Source organism: Pyxicephalus adspersus, chromosome 11, assembly GCF_032062135.1.
Source record: "Pyxicephalus adspersus chromosome 11, UCB_Pads_2.0, whole genome shotgun sequence".
Lineage (NCBI taxonomy): Eukaryota > Metazoa > Chordata > Amphibia > Anura > Pyxicephalidae > Pyxicephalus > Pyxicephalus adspersus.
Window position 1 is genome coordinate 14,350,699 of NC_092868.1, and position 19,248 is coordinate 14,369,946.

The window sequence follows — 19,248 nt, forward strand, 5'->3', positions numbered from 1 at the left end:
AAACATTTTTTATATTCATGATATCTACTAGAACCCTGTTCGGACATATTTCTGTAAGTTACAGGTCTACAATTTAAAAAAAATTCATTAAAACCTGTAATGCTTTTGGTACAGAAATCTAGACAGTGTAACGCCCAGGTGGTTAAGTAAAAACACAAAAACAGTGCAAAAACAATTACAGAAAAAAAAAGGACTAATCAAATAATATTACCAGAACTGTAGCACCAGGATAAAATAAAAGGGAAAACTGTGAAATAATACTTAGGTAGAGTTGTTTTTCCTGGTCCAAGTTGCTGTGTAAAGTCCAAGTATTAGTCAGAGTCACTGGGCTCCCTGCAGTGCTCAATATGTCAGTGCGGTTGTCATTAGCAACAAGATGATATCAGCGACAGCTCCCTTTGCTTACATGGCAATGCCAACAACAGAGGTAGGACTAAAAGGACCAACCAATGATAGCAGGGTGGGGGCTGTCTGAGGGGCATAGATTAGGATGCTAATAGACACTCCATTGGGGGCCATGTTCTAGCCATTATTAATAATTCCATAAGTACAGGCTTTATGAAATACCAATCCCCAGAATATTAATTACCACAAAATAAGGAATTCACAGAGACCAAACTAGACATGTCTGGGACTTATGGTTCACCAGGACAGGGTAAATAGGGTTTCCAGGCTTTCCTAGGGCCTAGTAGACTAGTTATTGGTCTCATAATGCTCACCATAATAATCCAACTACAAATCCGTCTTCTATTATTTTTTACAGAATGGTAAATTAAAAATATAAAGTTTATTAATAAATGGGTTTTAAAATACAGCTCAAAGTTCAATCTGAGACACTCTGTCTAGCCTTATCTGAATCCTATGAGTCTTGCAGACACAAAAACCAGACAGTCACAGCAGGTGTTCTGACTAGAGGGTCTGGAAGGAAGCTGGTTGTCAGATAAAGAAATTTGATAAGGGTAAATTTATGACCCCAGTCTGCTAGAGAGACAATTTACAGACAAAGGCTACGTACACACGTGCAATAATTGTTGTTAGAAAACGAACGACTAACGACAGATCAACTATTATGTCCGATTAATTTGAACAATCGTATTGTGCACAGTTCTGTACATGCTATAGCGATACAATTGTTTAAATATAATCCACCAATAGTGTACACACACTAGATACGATCGTCTGAACAATGCAGGAAGTGACATGTCATGGAGAAAGTGTACTGCACAACCATCCACTATCACTGAACGTCCATACACACAATAGAAACTATAGTCGCCCAATCAGATCCCCAGGGACAGTCATTTATTTCCGGTGACAATCCTCATTCATCGGCGTCGCTGTGCACTTTTTTTTTTTAATGATTATTGGACGATCGGTCGTTAGTCATTCGTTTCCAACAATAATTATTGCACGTGTGTACGCAGCCAAAGGCATTTTAAAAGAAGACAATTTTAAATTTAAGGGAAGATCAAGAAATATTATCACACTCCAAACAGCAAACTTCCAAAACCTAATTTTAAAACATTTGATATGCATACAAATGGAGAACAAATTGCATATATAAACATAATGCAGTGTATGTGAGGTTGGTTGTGCTTGCAGTGTAGGTGTGTATCCAATCATTGCTAAATCATTCACACAGCTAAACGTGCACATTTCCCTGAATACACCACAACACACACATTAATAGATACCAATGGAAAAATGTGATATGTGTATTATGGTGCATGCAAACTTATTCAGGATCCATAGAAAAAAAGATTTGCACATGCAGAAATGCATGTACATCAGCACATGCCAAAACACATTACAATGTGTGCTGCAAATAGGCGTTAATATGCCCTTAAAGCATGCTGGTATTTCAGTGCCTGAATGCTAGTTGGCTTCCTGTGTATAACTGATTACACTTAATAGTCCATTGTCCGCTAGAAGAGAGGGAGGAAAAGGTCCTTTGTGTGTTACTCTGTAGTCTGTGCAATCTGATTTCTTAGAACAGCTATACTTTGCCTTCTAACAGCACTGTTCTTGGATCTCCTCACCACTTTTATGATTTTATGTATTTTTACCTGCCTTAACCTAAAGGAGAACATTTATATAAAGATGCACATACTTTTAGCAAAGTCTTTTAAATACTGTGCCCAGAAGCAACAGGTTTTAAATGAAGTTAGGTGATAAAACAGCAAACGGATGAAAAATAACCAAGCATAGTAGGGATGTTTATTCTGAAAGCTGTTTATACAGAATTAACACTGTGTACATTCTTGTAGAATACAGTAAAATAAAAGATACCACAGCAGCCTGGTATTTCCACAAATGAAATCTTCTCTTTGAATATTGAGGAGACATATTTTTAAGTTTAGGTTATTACTCCTCATGCAGATGCTAAAATGTCTCTCAGAACCCAGACAAAAACATTTACTTGTTTATACATCTTTTACATTTAGCAGACTACAGGATTGTGTACATAGCTCAGCCATAGGGCCAGATTAGTAACCTGTAAATGGGAACTGAAACCAATCTGCAGCATCTGGGGGGAAATTCTTCTCGGTTTAATAAGTAGCAGAATGACTCTACTGTGTTCTAGTTGTTTACTGAAATGAAGTCATAGGTTTATACATGAAAAGTGTAACTAAATTAACTTATTAACATGTAAGTGGAATGGCAGACAGAATCTAAACTCACACATAACTCTCACTTTTTTGTATAACAAATAGATCCTTGATCATTTGATGTATGAGGTACTTTAGCTTGTTTTATAAATTTATTCTAATATTGCAATTAAAAAAAAAATTCAAACAGGTCTACATAAGTATTTATAATTCCCTTGGGATTGTCTGGAAAATATTTACTGTATATACTACAACTTGATCCAAATAGTGTTTACTTTTACCAGAAAAAAAATAAAACAAGAAAACTACACTGATTCAAGTAAAAACCTAGGGCATAAAATGAGGTAATTTCTGCTAACATTTAAAACAGTAATGACAATAAAATTAATGTGAATGAAATAAAAACATCACATTGCCTTAAGCTGCGTACACACTTCCAATTTTTATCGTTGGAAATGAACGACGAACAACCGAGTGGCCAAAAATCGTTCGTAAAAAAAAGTAACCAACGACGCCGACGAACGAGGATAGTCGTTGTAAATGAACGACCGGACCGGCGGATCGGATTGGACGACAATCGTTGACCATCTATCGTGTGTACGTTCGTTCAGTGATCGTCCATGGTCTGAGCATGCGCGGTGAACGAACGTTCGCTCACTTCCTGTGGTGCACGTCACTTCCTGTATCGTTCAAACGATCGCATCTATCGCGTGTACAATATCTTTGAACGATCGTGTCGTTATCTGTAGGTACAGGATCGGTGCCATACGATCGTTCGCAGATATCGTGCAGGATCGTTCGTCGTTCGTTTACCAACGATAAAAATTGGAAGTGTGTACGCAGCTTTAGTCTTAGTTATCAAATTATCTTTTGTGCATTATTGTTGGCCACCAGTAGATGGCGATGTATCCTGATGTAAAGTGTGTAACAAATTTTTATAATGGGCCTGATTTATTTAACCTCACCAAGGCCTTGAGAGGATACCCTGTCATCAGTGAAGCTGGGTGACTGAGCAAACCTGCAATGGATTTCTTCAAAGTCATTTGCTAGCAAATGGGGTTAATCCTTGACCAGGTCCATTCCAAGTTTGCTGGATCACCCATCTTCATTGATGAAAATGTATCCTCTCCAGCTTTGGAGAGCTTTAATAAATCAGGCTCAATGATTTAGACAGTAAGAATGTGTTACACACTTAATGAGGACACAGTGGAGTGACCCAAGTATAAACCAAGATTATCTTTTTAACAGCATTTTTAAGGCCAAACATTTGGTTTATATTTGGGTATATACCGTATCCATATTTATGGTATACAGGAAATAAATATCACTTGCCTAAAAATACCTAATATATGGTAAAGCATGCATAACAGGGTACTTCATAAACACTGATTTTTCTAAAAGGTGTACCAGGTATGGTGTGAGTGAAAATTCCTCTAAAAAATATTGTGGCTGGGGGTGGTATAGCTTGATTAGTAATGCATTACGCTCAACTTTAGGTAAAACATTTGTCTGTTTTTTATTGCTTTCTCTGTATCTTTGGTGGTATGAAAATCTTTATAGCATGACCCTAGACAAGCATGTTTCAGTATTGGTAGGGTTACAAATTAATGTTTTTACCACACTCTCATACCTTGCATAGGTGTAACAGGATCATCAAGTAAGAAAAAAGTTCTTATTGGGGTCACAGACACAAAAAACTTGATTTTTAAATTTCTTTTCAGTACTGTCCCCTACAATAGGTAGCTGTTAGGCTTTAAAAGGAAGTTTATTAGAAAACAAAGTGTACTTAATCTGTCCTTCCCTTTCCTTAACCATAAAGCCTATCTCCAGGCAAATATTAAACAAAAAAAGGCTTGCTTACTGAAATCAGCCACCCAGATACTGCAAATAAAAGTCCATGTCACACAGGCTATAATGTGCACAACCAAATAGGGACTTTGCTTTTATAAACAAAAGAAGACAGAAAACTTGGAAAGAGTTATTGATGAGTAAAAAAGGACATTACGAATTTTATTTTCATTGCCAACATTTAGTTAGGTCTGGGAAGTAACTAGTATTTGATCGGACAGCAGATCATGTAATTCTCTCTTGCAAGGAAAAAAGTAAAAAATGTGTTAAGTGCCAAAACCGGTCTTGAAATACATAAGGAGTGCACATAAAAATTGGCATAAGGTAAGGTAGAAGTTAACATTGAAAATGTAATCCACCTTGGGAACTGTGATAAGAGTCTGTGATTTCTTGTTAAATATTGTGCCCAAGTGCTTAGCAAGGATGAGGTTTGTAATTTTTCTTTAAACAGGTTAAGGAATTATTGAAACACTTCAAAGCTCTTTTCAAATTAATATTTTTTTTTCTTTATTCCAGGAGCCATGTACCATGAAGAAAGTCCTAATGGAGCATCTGTACACTTCCCATTTAAAGGTAAGAACATTAATGTATTTTATTCATGGTTTTCATATGGTTTCAGTATTCACATCAGGAATAGCTATTCCAGAAATCTACTACCAATCGTGACCATGCAATCCCAACAGTTTGGGCTATTTAAAAAACAAGGAATCTGACATTCCCTCAAACATTCCCAGGTGGGAATCAATTATTGATATTGAAACACATGGACCTGGAAGATTCCCACAAAGGAATATTTCTGGATTGTCTTATTCCTTGTTTTATAAATAGAGCTCTTTGTGCATTGTGTGCGATTACTTTGATAAAATAAATATACAGCTTTATATCACTGATTTAAATTTTATCAAGCTGACTGTTTTTCAGCAAAATAATGTTTAAAAATAGGACAAAAGCATACAGAGATTTAAAAAAATAATTAATCCGTAAATAGCCTTTTATGTATCAGGATCATTTATGGTTTCGAAATACTTCAGGTAGCATTTGTTGGTCAGCAGCAAAAAAATTCATTTTCCTAAAAGTTATAAGGAACACAACATATTATTGCAAAAATGTAAAAAAAAATGCCAAAATGCATGGAAATCAATGAAAAGGCAGAATTATTCCATTTTATATACTTTTAGAGTGCTGCATTAATTACAAATATCCATATTTTATTTACAAAGGACTTTTTTAAAAGCCTTTTTCATCAACTGTTTATCTTTAAAGTCATGAGGAAGGTGGAACTTTACTGTGGTCAGTGTTTGAAGAGAAGTGGGATTATTAAATAGCAGGGCACCTTTCATTTTTTTATGAATATTTTTTAAAGTGATCAACAAATTAGTACTTAATGTTCAAATGTGAGAATTTCAGGGTCATGACTGCTAAATCAGTGATGCATGTTGGTATAAATGATTCATTGCAAACTGAAAAATATAGAATCAAATTAGAATTATGACTACAGACTCTGTGGTTTGTATCTCTATAAAGTGTTCCGACTATAAACTGTGGTAAATACAGAGAAATAGTGGAAAATGGTGTAAAAATGAGAAATGTGTCCTGTGCAATAAGGGTGGTTTCTGCCTTACTGTGCTAGGAGACAGCAGCAGCTGCACTGAGAAACTACTAACAGGGATGACAAAAGGAGCATCACAGTAGACAAGAGTCTCAGATCTCTCTCAATACAGAACTGACCCTAATTAAAAATAGACTGGTATTTGGATGCAAAATGTTTTCTCCTAGTTGCAAAGGTTGTTTTTTTAGCTGCAAACCTCTTTCTTCTTTAACTCTTTCCCTACCATAATTACCAGTAGGAAACAAAAAAAACTCCTAGTCTGTAGCCTATGGGGGGGGGGTTATTCATATTGGTTGCTAAGATTGCTATGCAAGTCCACTTTGCTGTGCAATGACAGCTGGATATACCCTATTGGTTAAAACAGTCCCTGGATACATTTTTATCCCATGCCAAAAATGAACCCCTATTTTTGAGTAATTTTCACAAAAATTATTAAATGGATTTTTTAGGTATCTTGAAAGCATTGGTAAGGAACAAACACATTTCTGTTCTCTATACCACCCCTATTTTATTCATCAATTCCATTCTTGTTTTGATAGATTCTGGAAAGTTAAATCCCAAATATTTTACCTTTTGTTGATTTTGGAAGTTATCAGTGTTTCAGGTTTGCAGTCATTGTGCAGTCACATATGTGGATTTTCAGATCGTCTTTATAGAGAACCTCGTTTTATGATGTTTTCCCTGCAGACAAGGTTGATGTTTTTTCTGCCTTGGCTAAGCATAATACAATACTCAGACCTGGAATACACAGCATAAGTCACGTACCAGCTGGTCCCACTCCTTCGGTAGCACAGTGGGGAGAAAGTGACTAAGGGAGGTCAATTCAGACAGGCAGAATTTCTGTATTGTGTCTGCTTAGTTTGATGCAGCAATTTTTTGGTTAACATTTCATTGTTTAAATTTGATAAAGCCCTGTTCAGCCCAGTGTTTGTAGGTCTTCCTGTGCACAGGAAAAGTTTTCCTTTCTGTGACACAATAAGTTTATTGCCAAACTTTAAGATGTTAGTAGGAAAAGACCATGGATTGGGCTCAATATTCCGTCCACAAAAGATTGCAAATGTCCAGGTCAGGAAGGAAGGTAAACTCAGCAGTAAGCAACTCAGCAGTAGCAACTTACAAGAGCTTTTTCCATTGTTTTTGCCAATTCCAAAAATCAACAATCTCTGACTGGAGACTGATTTATTAAAGCATAAAAAGGATACACTCATCAATGAATCTGGGTGATCCAGCAAACCTAGAATGACTCTAGTCCTGGATTGAAAAAAATTGCTAGCAAATAGCAAATGAATTTAAAGAAATCCATTCCAGGTTTGCTGGAACACCAAGCTTCACTGATGAAAGATTATCCTATCCAGCCTTGGAGAGCTTTACTAAATCTGGCCCTATCTCTTCTTGACAAAAGTTTTCAAGAGCTGTTACAACCCAAAAAGGCCCCTGACCTTGTGAAATGCTGGATTAAGCTACGTACACACTTCCAATTATTATCGTTGGAAAACGAACGACGAACAATCCTGCACGATATATACGAACGATCGTATAGCACCGATCCTGCACATAGAGATAACGACACGATCGTTCGTAGATATTGTACACACAATAGATACGATCGTTTGAGCGATAGAGGAACTATGTGCACGAAAAGGAAAGTGAACGAACGTTCGTTCATTACGCATGCTCTGAACATGGACGATCAACGAACGACCGTACACACGAACTATGTTCAACGATCGTCGTCCAATCCGATCCGCCGGTCCGGTCGTTCGTTTCCAACGAGTTTCCTCGTTCATCGGCGTCGTTGGTTACTTTTTTACGAACGATTTTTCGCCCAATCGATCGTTCGTCGTTCGATTGGAACGATAAAAATTGGAAGTGTGTACGCACCTTTAGTTACCATTCTTACTACCAGACACTGGATAGTTTGTCTAATTGTCAGTTATGTTCCATGTCAATATTATAGTCATTCTCCAGTCACAGTCCAGTTTACTCTTCCTCAACCTATTTAACCATTAGAATCCTTACAACAATTGTTCAGGTTTTGGATAACCCTTGCTCAAATAAATTCTTTGAAAAAATACCCTTTAAATTGATGGTCCATGTGAAGAGTGTCCGATGTACCCTGGTGGTCCAAGTTACATTCAAACCTTATAGACATTTTAAAAGATCATTAGGGCCATACATGTGGGCAACCAAGGGGCATTAGATCTGTGTGGGTACTATACAATGGGAGGAAAGTCAACCACAGTCCAAGTAACCTATGGAAACCTCTAGTGGAACCCTGGTCCAGATGAAAGTATTGCTGGAAGAACTGAGACCAATGTACCAATTTTTATATTTGTCCAAAGCAGAGAGGAGTTAGTCAAATGCACTTAAATCTCTGATTCTAATGAATCGGCTGATGGAGTAGATAACAGGATGGAGGAATTTTCTACTGGTTAAACATAATATGGTTGAATGGAGCAATTTCAGACCGAAGGGCTGAGGCATTTAAAAAAGTGAGTGGGAAGATAAACTGACTAAACAAAACTACAATAAGGATATCCTGATAGGAAGAACTACACTTTGTTTTCTTCCTTCTTTAATCATCCTAAAAAAACAGAAAGAGCTTCAGATGGTAGGAAAAACATGAGAAACTGTAGCCAGCACCCCCCCCCCCATAAAAATCTGGTACTGGGGTACAGGGCAAAATATTTCCTAGGAAATTGATTAATTTGTCTAATTTGTTCATATTTTGATTGGCTTCCTTAATTTTAGCCTCAGTCTCAGCAAAGTCAGATTTGCAGCCACACCACCTGTTCTCCATGTATTTTATTACAAGGGAATGGTACCTAGGTGCTGTCAGTAACATTTATCACCTGTTGTGGCAGTGTTATGATCCACTGTACTTGTGGGGCCAGTGGTATGATCTGGAGTACCTGTGGGGGCAGTGTTATGATCTGGGTACCTGTGGGGCAGTGTTATGATCTGGGTACCTGTGGGGGCAGTGTTATGATCTGGTGTTATGATCTGGGTACCTGTGGGGACAGTGTTATGATCTGGGTACCAGTGGGGCAGTGTTATGATCTGGGTACCTGTGGGGACAGTGTTATGACCTGGTGTATTTGTTGGGGCAGTGTTATGATCTGGTTGTTCATCAGGCTCATGCTATTAAAAAGTGGTTCAGGGAACATGAGACATCCTTTTCACAAATGAATTGACAACCAATTGGCTAAAGTCCAGACCTTTAGCTAATTGACAACCTTTTGGATGTGCTTGATAAGACTTGCAGTGGTCTGAATCTTCCATCATCAATTCATGATCTTTGTGAAAAATTAATGCAACATAATGGACAGTAATTCATTTTGTGGCATTGCATATTGATACCATGGAGATTCCCTGCATAATAAAAGCTAAAGGTCTGTCCAAAGAATATTTGAAATAGTATAGTCTGCAAGTATATGTATCAAATGTAAATGTAGATGGCAAAACAAAATAACGTTTGTAAAATACCCGACATCTCTAAATTTACCTTGAGATGGAGACAAAGAACCACATTTGAAACATAGAAGCTGAGATGCAATAGTAGATCTATTGAGAGAGCGGGGAGTGCCCTGTTCTTTAGGTAAATCAAGCCCTTTGTGTATGGTGTCCATTATAAAGTGTTCATCAAACAGACCCCCTACAATAAAATGTTTAGATTAGATATACTAAATTGTACTTTTAGCTGGACCTGTCAGTACTGCAATAAACAATAATTACACGGTTTATATGCAGAAAATGATGCTGCTGAGCAAAACATAGATTACATTTCCATCATTTTGTGTTTTAGGCTCATCTTTAAGCTTTAATATTAAATGTATTTTTATTTAAATGTCTCAGTCAATTACAGTTTAGAAATATACTCCTAGAGATCATAAAGTGTTCTCCCTCTCTATGAGTATATTTCTGAATTATCCTAGAAAGTTTTTCCTTTAGCTTTTACTTTCTTCTCCCATTTTCTCATATATGAATGCTTTGGAAAGGGTCGATCTGGTAGTAAGTTTAGTATCCAATAATAAAAAAAACTGTAATGTTAGACCTTTTGTAAATGAATAGGCATTACCTGATCAAATACAAATCAAATGGCTAATATTTGCTCACAGTTTATTTGCAGAATAATTTCTCTCTAAATGGCTGCGCATGGCATCCTTATTATAAAATAAATGTGAAATATCACGTCAAATAATGATTTAAATATGTTTACTATTAAAGTTTATTTTCAAACTGCCAAAACTTTCTTTGCTCTATTCCTGTAGAAACTGAAGCACTGCAATTAGGCAATTGTACCACAAATATAGAATCTAGTCAATTTTATTACAAATAGTTTCTCAAGAATTTATGAAATATTTAAAACTACAGTTGGTTTTATTGACCCATTCAATATGCACAATTAAAAGCTTCTTAAAAGTGGCCTGAAGATTGTCCTATACAAGTCCCGCATTAGATTCAAACATTTATTATAATAGAAATGTCTCTATTAGGAATATATATTGAAATGATTTAGGGTGGGAAATAAATGCTTAATGATCAGTAAAGTATTACTAAATGCAAAACTTTGATTAAGATTAGATTTCAACACAGTGGTAAGATATTAGAATCCTGCGAGATTTTTATTGCAGCCGTGTTCCCATTAACAAGATTCACTCTCTTTTATTGTCTTGCTAACAGTGTCATAGAGAATTATTTGAGGTTAAATCCAAAACTTCCACAGGTGCCACAATAGAAATCTTCACATGGGGTCACTTGTTACAGCTGTCTAGGAGAGGATTTCCAAAACTTTTGGAAGATACCCTCTTTCTTCTAGTTGAGGGTACTGGAAAAAAAGTTACAGAAACAAATGGAATCTCCCTTATAAGACATAAATGGGAAAAAAAAAACTTACAAGGGTTTTAATCTTCCTCTGTTCTATCTGGAATAGGGAACGTGAAGGTGTGATTTCTTTTTCTTTCGAAAATACTGTTTTAAAAGTATAAAAATCAAATTAAAAGAACAAAAACCAGACAGAAGCAATAAAATACATATAATAGACATAAAAAAGATAAAACAGTATGCATTGTACAAGGTCAAATCAACCAGCTACTGTACATTTTTCCTTTTACGTCTATACATGGGGCGATAAGGAGAAAGAATATTGTATACAGTATTCATGGTATACAGCAATGACATCAGTACAACCAGAAAAACTCAAAAACGAGGAGAACATAAATGTTCATACTCAATATTTTATTTTTTCATCCCATAACAGTTTTTTAATTAATACTTAGACCAGATTTCACTAAAATTGCAAATTATTATTATTCAACTTTACTTAAAAACAGCAAATGATGATTATTCATAATTTTTCCATTGTTGTAAGTGTTAAAGAAACACATACCATAGGAGTTTTATTTCAAAGTGTTTTTTTACAATAAAGCACAGTGAGATTTAATACATGTGTTGTATAATAGAGGAGCACAGGAAGACTTCATACATGTCTGTATGTTAAATTTGATGGACACAGTGGGACTTCATAAGTGGCTTTTTAGTAAATGAGTGTAAAGTGACTTCATACACGTGTGTATGTGATAGTGGAGGAGTGCAGAAGAACTTTAAACATCTCAATAACTATTGGTAAGGAAGTCTACAGAGACTTGGTACATGTGTTAATGTTATAAAGGAGCAGCACAGTGAGATTTCATATGTATTTGTGTGTTATAGTGAAGCACATGTAGACTTTGTAGGTGACTGTGTGTTATAGTAGAGGAGTATGTGGAAAATATACATACATGTGTGTGTGTGTGTTATAGTGGAGGAGCACATGGAGACTTCATACATGTTTTATGTTGTAATGGAGGAGCACACAGGGACTTTCTATATGGCTGTATGTTATAATAGAGAAGCACAGGGGGGAAATCATATGTGTGTGTTTGTGTATGTTATAATGAAGGAGCACAGAGGAATTTCATACACGGCTGTATGTTATAATGGAGGAGCACAGAGGAATTTCATCCTTGACTGTATGTTATAATCGAGGTGTACAGAGGAATTTCATACATGGCTGTATGTTATAATGGAGGAGTACAGAGGGATTTCATACATGGCTGTATGTTATAATGGAGGAGCACAGAGGAATTTCATCCTCGACTGTATGTAATAATCGAGGTGTACAGAGGAATTTCATACATGGATGTATGTTAAATTGGAGGAGTACAGAGGGATTTCATACATGGCTGTATGTTATAATGGAGGAGCACAGAGGAATTTCATCCTCGACTGTATGTTATAATCGAGGTGCAAAGGAGGAATTTCATACATGGCTGTATGATATAATGGAGGAGTACAGAGGGATTTCATACATGGCTGTATGTTATAATGGAGGCGTACAGAGGGATTTCATACACGGCTGTATGTTATAATGGAGCTGTATGTTATAATGGAGGAGTACAGAGGGATTTCATACACGGCTGTATGTTATAATGGAGGAGTACAGAGGAATTTCATACATGGCTGTATGTTATAATGAAGGAGTACATCGAGACTTCACATGTGTATTATAGTGTAAGAGCACAGGGTGACTGTAAATTTGCAAATCATAAATTTGTAGGAAAATGGAACATCTGTATCTACCTATACTGTAAATTAATACCAGCAAAATATTGTAATTATTATACCCTTGTATGCTTGATGTTCTGATGGCACCTCAGACCTAAACTTTAAAATATATGAAAAATATTACCAATGTACAAGCATTATGTGGGTTGCAGTTTCAGTCAGAATAACAGTCAGGAAATTTTCATAAGAGCTGAGTTATAGCAGCTGTAATGTAACACTGGTGACAGATTTCCGTTAGCAGCAGGTTACTGTAATGAAAGTTTCACAGAAGCCTGGGTGGGCACAATACAGGATGCCTTCTTCCTCTTCAAATGCCTATTTTTAGCAAATGAACCAGTAGAGATCTTACAGGAAATGACTGTTAAACTGTTCATGGGTTATAGGTGACCATTCAATGTAAAACCCTTTCTAAAGCAGTTTGCCAGAAGAGATTAGAGATAAGAGTTCTTTACTTCTATGTGCACTCCATTTGTCATAGGTAGAATGAGGTAATAAAAGTTGTTGAGCTGTCATGAAGTTTGTCTGCTGATAACAGGTTGTGGTGATGGCTACATTTATAGAAGTTACAAGAAGTTACACCAGAGCCTGTGTGTAAAGCAAGAGCTGCAATGAAGTCAGTGCAGACTAAAAATGGTTAAATCTATAAAGAGGAATTTATCACAATTTGTTACAACAGTAAATACAGTAGAAACCAGTGAAATACTTTCACAGTAAAAAAGGCATATATAGAATGATGTGGACAGTTTGTGTTGTTTTGGCCATTTAAAGAAACAAATTGGCTTAGGGTTAGTTCCAATGCTAGACACTAAAAGAGATTTGGCAGACTACAATTCTGCACACAATTAATAAAACAGGGAATCTTACATTCCTTAAAAAATTCTCTGGTAGGAATCAATAACTGCCATTGAAACACACAGACTTAGAAGGCTCCAACCAGGTAATGTCAGAGTCCGGGTTTTATAAATTGAGCTCCAGGTGCAGTGTGAGGATGCTTTGAAATGTCATTCAATATAGATGACACCACAGCTTACCAACACATGTAGGGTAATGTTCCATATGTTATGATAATGCACACATTTTAACAATTTCTACAACAACAGATGCTAAAAGTCAATAAAGGGAATTTTTTTTTCACTTACCTGTAACTATTTTTGTTTAGAGTTCTGTAACTTCTGCCTATTTTTCAAACTTATATGTTGGTTTCAATAAATTAAAAGTGCACTGACCATTTGCAAAAAAATCATTTAGCTTGTTGATCATTTTCCTAGGAGAGCTGACAGCTTGGTCTGTCAGGTCTTGGGGAACCCCTTCTATAATTACTATATCCACAGCTCCCAATATATTAGTCTGGTGGTCAGTGAGAAGAATGTCACTTTCACAGATAGCAAAAAAAAAAAATTATTGGTGTCTAATAAACTGACCTAAGCGGTATAAATTGCTAATTTCTCAATGAACCCCTAGCAACCTCTAGAAGAACTTTTAGATAAATACTCTGGGAGGATTTTTTTCCATTGCACTGCACCCTTGTTCTTACAAATACCAAAGAACTTTCTTTTCCCAGCAGGGAAGGTTTGCATGGGTTTTGATGGTGCTAAATATCAACACTAAGAACATAATATGTTAAAACCAATTTGTTGCAATTTATTATATAATATAATAAAAAAAGTATCACAAAAGGATATATACTTGCAATATACAACATTTAAGCAACATTGAGCAATCACACAATTTGTATTGATACACAAACTTTTACAGTCCTTAACGTGTTTCATCAGTAGGCTTCATCAGAAGGACACAGCATTATAAGTACCTCATTTATATATATTTATTCAGATAGTAGTTGATGATCAAGTTAATATCATATCACTGAAATATTGATGTTGAAAAGCAAAATTGTTTATTTAAAACCAAAAACACAGACTTTGTTATGCGGTAAAGGTGACAAGTTCTCTCACCTTTGGTTGTATTATTTTCAAATTAGAACAAAATAGAGCACCTTTTTGTTCTTTAATAGTTTGTCCTACTGGGATCACCCACTGTCTAGCCTTCCCATTAGCGAGATAAAAAATCATAGGAGACATTCTGGGGATAGGAGATAAAGGACTAAATGAGACAGTTTACCTGTTCTGTTACAGCTTGTGCACTTTGAACAGATAAATATAGGAGTGGCGCTAAGTGTCTCCATGGTCGGTTCTAGAGTAGTGCAGATTCAGGGTGAGTGACCTGTATGCACCAATGTTTCGCCATTCTCAACATTTTAAACGTCTAATATGTAGATGGAGTTATTTTACTTTAGAGTTTTCTTTAACTGGCCCATAGAATACCAAAGAAGAGTACAAAGTAAAATAACAGCAATAGAGATGAGCAAATCTACCCCAGTTCAGTTTGTATGAGGCTGTCATTAAACACAAATCGCACTGCACTGTATTGGGGTAGGAGGACTTGTATACTGCTGTTGGGGCAAACTATTACTAAAAATGGGTCCTGCAGACTGGGGCATTGCCACAAGGGATATTTAACAATGTAAACATCATTTGTTAAAAAAAAAACAGAAGGGAGAGAGTCCATTAATCTGATTGCAAGGGTAACCTGGAAAGAAAACACTAATCCTATAATTACATGCCTGGAAAATGCCTTCATGCTGTATGTTACGAATCAGTTCAGTCTTTACAGATAGCATCAAGCACAAGACACCTTGTTCTAGCATTGCATATTTTGAATGTATAATGATTTTTTTTCTTTTGACAATTAGCTTGGTTACAGGGTTTACAGCAGTACCACCCCAATCAGATTCATTTCAATTTAAATAAAAAGACATTTTGGGTAGTAATCCTTATGAATTTATTTATAACAAAAGGCTCTAAACTTTGCACAAATGTGTGGCAAAATAATTTATTAGTAAAGTTTGTGAACTTTTTTAGCACCTCATTGGTCAGAGGTTGGGATACAGCTACCATTCTGAAATGTAGCAAGGAGGTTCTTACACTGCACCTCCTCATAGTCATGGTTCTAGGTTTTTACATGGTGGTCACCAAGTAGTGGTCTTTTTTTAAAGACTTACTGGGATCCTTTTACAGGTATTTGGGCATAAAAGATCCCATTTGCCACAGATTGCTACTAAAGTTAATGTAATTGTCACACACAACCTTTAGCTTGGCTAAAGATAGCATGGTACCAGCTGCCACTTGAAGGGGAGATGCCAGCAGCTTTGATTTAGTGTACCCCAGACATATAAACAGCATGGTGTTGTTTACCCTGGAATGTTGCATATCGCAGGCAGTTTTGCCAAACTGGCATTAAGATATTTGGCATGATTTTGAGCAACCCAAACTAGTCTGAAACTCATCGTGAGACTTCCCTTTCTGCCACTAAAAGTAAACATGTTGAGATGGGTACTGCAGGAAAATCTTGTGGGGAGATGTGAAAAATGAAGAATAATGAGAAGGAAGAGTTGTTTTTGTTGCCAACTTGTCCCATTGAGGTGCTGCTCAAAAAAACAATTGTTAGTGATTGTTTTAGGTGACAGTTTAGTAAGGATTGCTGTATGGACAGACCATCAATTCTAAAGGAAAGGGAGAGAAGAAGCAGAAGGCCCACCATCGTGCCAACTACAACAGAGATTAAAGTGGTATCAGCTGTTTGCAATTGTTAGTGATCCAAAACTGTGGATCACTAAATGGCTCCTTCATGATGTCTATTGACACTTGTACACACACTAGATCTATTGTGTATACAGAGCTTTAAATCTGCAATCAATTGCTGGGTGATAAAACTCTAAATCACTGCAATACAAACATTTTACTGACTTTGAAAAACGTATTTCTAGCAACAAAAATCCTGGAACCCGATACAAATTCCTGTTAAAAAATCATCTGTGTGACATGGCCTTAAATCGCAATCCCTTTCTGTTCAGGTACAACAAGTATACTAAACATCAGGAATAACAACTAATTGCCTGTGAATATGATTACTGCCCCGTGTTATAGATCAATTGATAGGGAAGATTTCAGTTCCATTGCTGCTTATGAACCATAGTACTCGGAAGGAACAGCACAGCTTGGGTGAATAACTAGAAGAATTTAGGCTGTTTACGTACCAAGGGATATTTCTCTTATCTCGGTGAATGTGCTCAAGTTCACTTTGTAAAGAATACCTAATCATGTACAAGGCCATAAAAAATGAATGAACAGGTTATATTCCCATAGTGTGTCTGATTTAATAAATCTCACCAAGGCTGGAGAAGATACACTTTCATCAGTAAAGCTGGGTGATCCAGCAAAACCTGGAATGGATTCATTCAAAGTAATTTGCTAGCAAATGGTTTGATTCCTTGACAAAATCAATTCCAGGTTTGCTGGATCACCCATGTTTACTCATGAAAGTGTATCTTCTCCAGCCTTTGAGAGCTTTAATAAATTGGGCCCAATAAATCAACACCAAAATGTAACCTAGTCTTGCTATTTTCTAAAACTTAGTGTATATTGGAAATTGTCCCCACTGAAGATATTGTCTGTTCCTTTTTTCTCTAACATAATATCTACCTGTGTTAACATCTGTCACAAACAATAGCTCATAGCAAACCACCAAATAATCTGCTGCCAGTGGCCAATTCAGTACAAAACCTGTATAAATACAGCTTGCACTTATCATATCATTAAACTAATTAAAACCACACCTGTTACCTTCTCTTGGGTATTGCAAGAACTTTCCATCACAGAATTGTGTGTGATTACATTATCTCATTGTTAACTTTTTATGTATTACAATATTATAGTCTCAATTTGTTAAAGTTTACACAAGGATAAGGATCTTCATTTTCAGCCATGTACCTGCAACTTTATAAATGTATTTCATTCACTTTTTTTTTAAACAGGGAGCCTTGTCTGGCTGTATTAACTGTATTAAATAACCTTCATGTATTGTACTGAGCTAAAGCATGTTCTTAGTATTTATTATAGACATAGCAGTATCTGGGGTGGGGGTTAGTAACAGGCCAATTTCAATCCACTGGTCAATCATGGTCATGTAATGGTTGAATCACAATCCTGCTGGGCTACCTAATTGCTGCAAGTTCTCACCAGTGTTGGTGACATGTGCAGAGGACACAGTGGCAGAACAGGTGTGCAGGGAGGTACAATGGGTGAATATTTACACAGGGGGTACATTTGTGGAACATTTCAGCAGTGGGGGATAGTGGTGGAACATGTGCAAAGGAGGTACAATGGTGGAATGTGTGTAAGGGGTACAATGGTGGAATAGATCTCAAAGGGAAGTGCAATTGTGGGACAGTTGCAGCAGATATTCCTAAAGACAGAGTGCTAGAATTGATGTGCAGGGGATTACAGTGCTTGAACAGGTGTGTGTATAGAACAGTAGCAGAACAGGTGCACAAGGGGTACAGTTGTAGTACATATCTGCAGGGGGGATAGTAGTGGAACAGATGTGTAAAAGGGGTACAGAGGTGAAACATGTACATAGAGTACAGTGGCAGAATAGAAATGATAGTGGTATACAGTGGTGGAACAGATGTGAAGAGGGTGCAGTGCTGGAAAATGTGTGCAAGGCGGTACAGTGTTGCAACAAGTTCACACGGCACAGTGGTGGAATATATGTATCTGGAGTACAGGGGTTAAAGAGTTATGCAAAGGGGTACAGTGGTGGAAAATGTGCACAGTGGGGTACGGAGCAGGTGCAAGGGAGGTACAGTGAAGAAACATACTTGCTACATTTTTGCAGGGATTACAATAGTGAAACATATGTGTAGGGAGTACAGTCTTGGAATATACACACAGGGAATACAGTGACAAAACAGATGTTGGTGGAAAATGTGTGTGAGGGTACTATGTTGGAACATATATGTGGGAAATAGAGTGGTTAAACATGTTTTTAAACAATGCAGTTAGAACCAGGTGTGCAAAGAGGTGCAGTGCTGAACATTTGCTATGTATACTATTCTAAGATTTTGGCAAATGTTCCTTATGTTTTTTAGAGCCTTGCGGGGGTATTTCCTTAAAACAATTGTGGCTCCCAGGTGATCTTTAATCGCTTCTATTTTCTTCAGAAAGATCTCCACCTTTCCAGGGTTGCCTATGGATGAAATCAGGGGATATGACATCCAAACAACCAGGGCTGGATTTGCAGTTTCAAGGTACTGCCTTCCTTTCAAACTAATATAAAGTTTAACTTTTTGCATCCATGAAGATCATTAATGCCTGAATGTCTAGGTCACATTTAGTACCTTCAGTATGTGTTGGTAACTAAAATATTATTATTATTTCACCAACCCATTTATTTGTTAAATGTTTTGCAAGAAATTGTTATAGGTGATAGTCAGCATGGCTTCAAGAAAGACCGAAGCTGTCAAACAACTTTACTCTCTTTTTATGAGGAAGTAAGTAAACAGGTAGACAGTGGAATAGCAGTTGATATAGTGTACTTGGACTTTGCTAAAGCATTTGACACTGCACCCCACGGTTAATATGCAAGTTAGGGTCAATAGGTTTAGAAAAGTCAATCTGTAAATGGATAGAGAACTGGCTTAAAGATCGCATCCAGAGAGTTGTAATTATTAATTCC

The 19,248-nt window shown here is 36.6% G+C and overlaps 1 protein-coding gene across 10 annotated transcripts in view; it reads left to right on the forward strand.

The window, feature by feature from the left end:
• The window catches only part of LOC140341364 (galactoside alpha-(1,2)-fucosyltransferase 2-like), a 149,249-nt gene that overhangs the window by 40,727 nt on the left and 89,274 nt on the right, over positions 1 to 19,248 (forward strand). For 6 of the 10 annotated variants that reach the window (XM_072427065.1, XM_072427054.1, XM_072427050.1 and 3 more), the window contains one exon: positions 4,974 to 5,030. In XM_072427065.1, coding sequence (XP_072283166.1) covers positions 4,974 to 5,030 — 57 coding nt within the window. Of the gene's footprint in view, positions 1 to 4,631; positions 4,782 to 4,973; positions 5,031 to 18,733; positions 18,821 to 19,248 lie in introns of those variants that run through there. The other 4 variants (XM_072427061.1, XM_072427060.1, XM_072427053.1 and 1 more) reach the window with 4 other exon arrangements.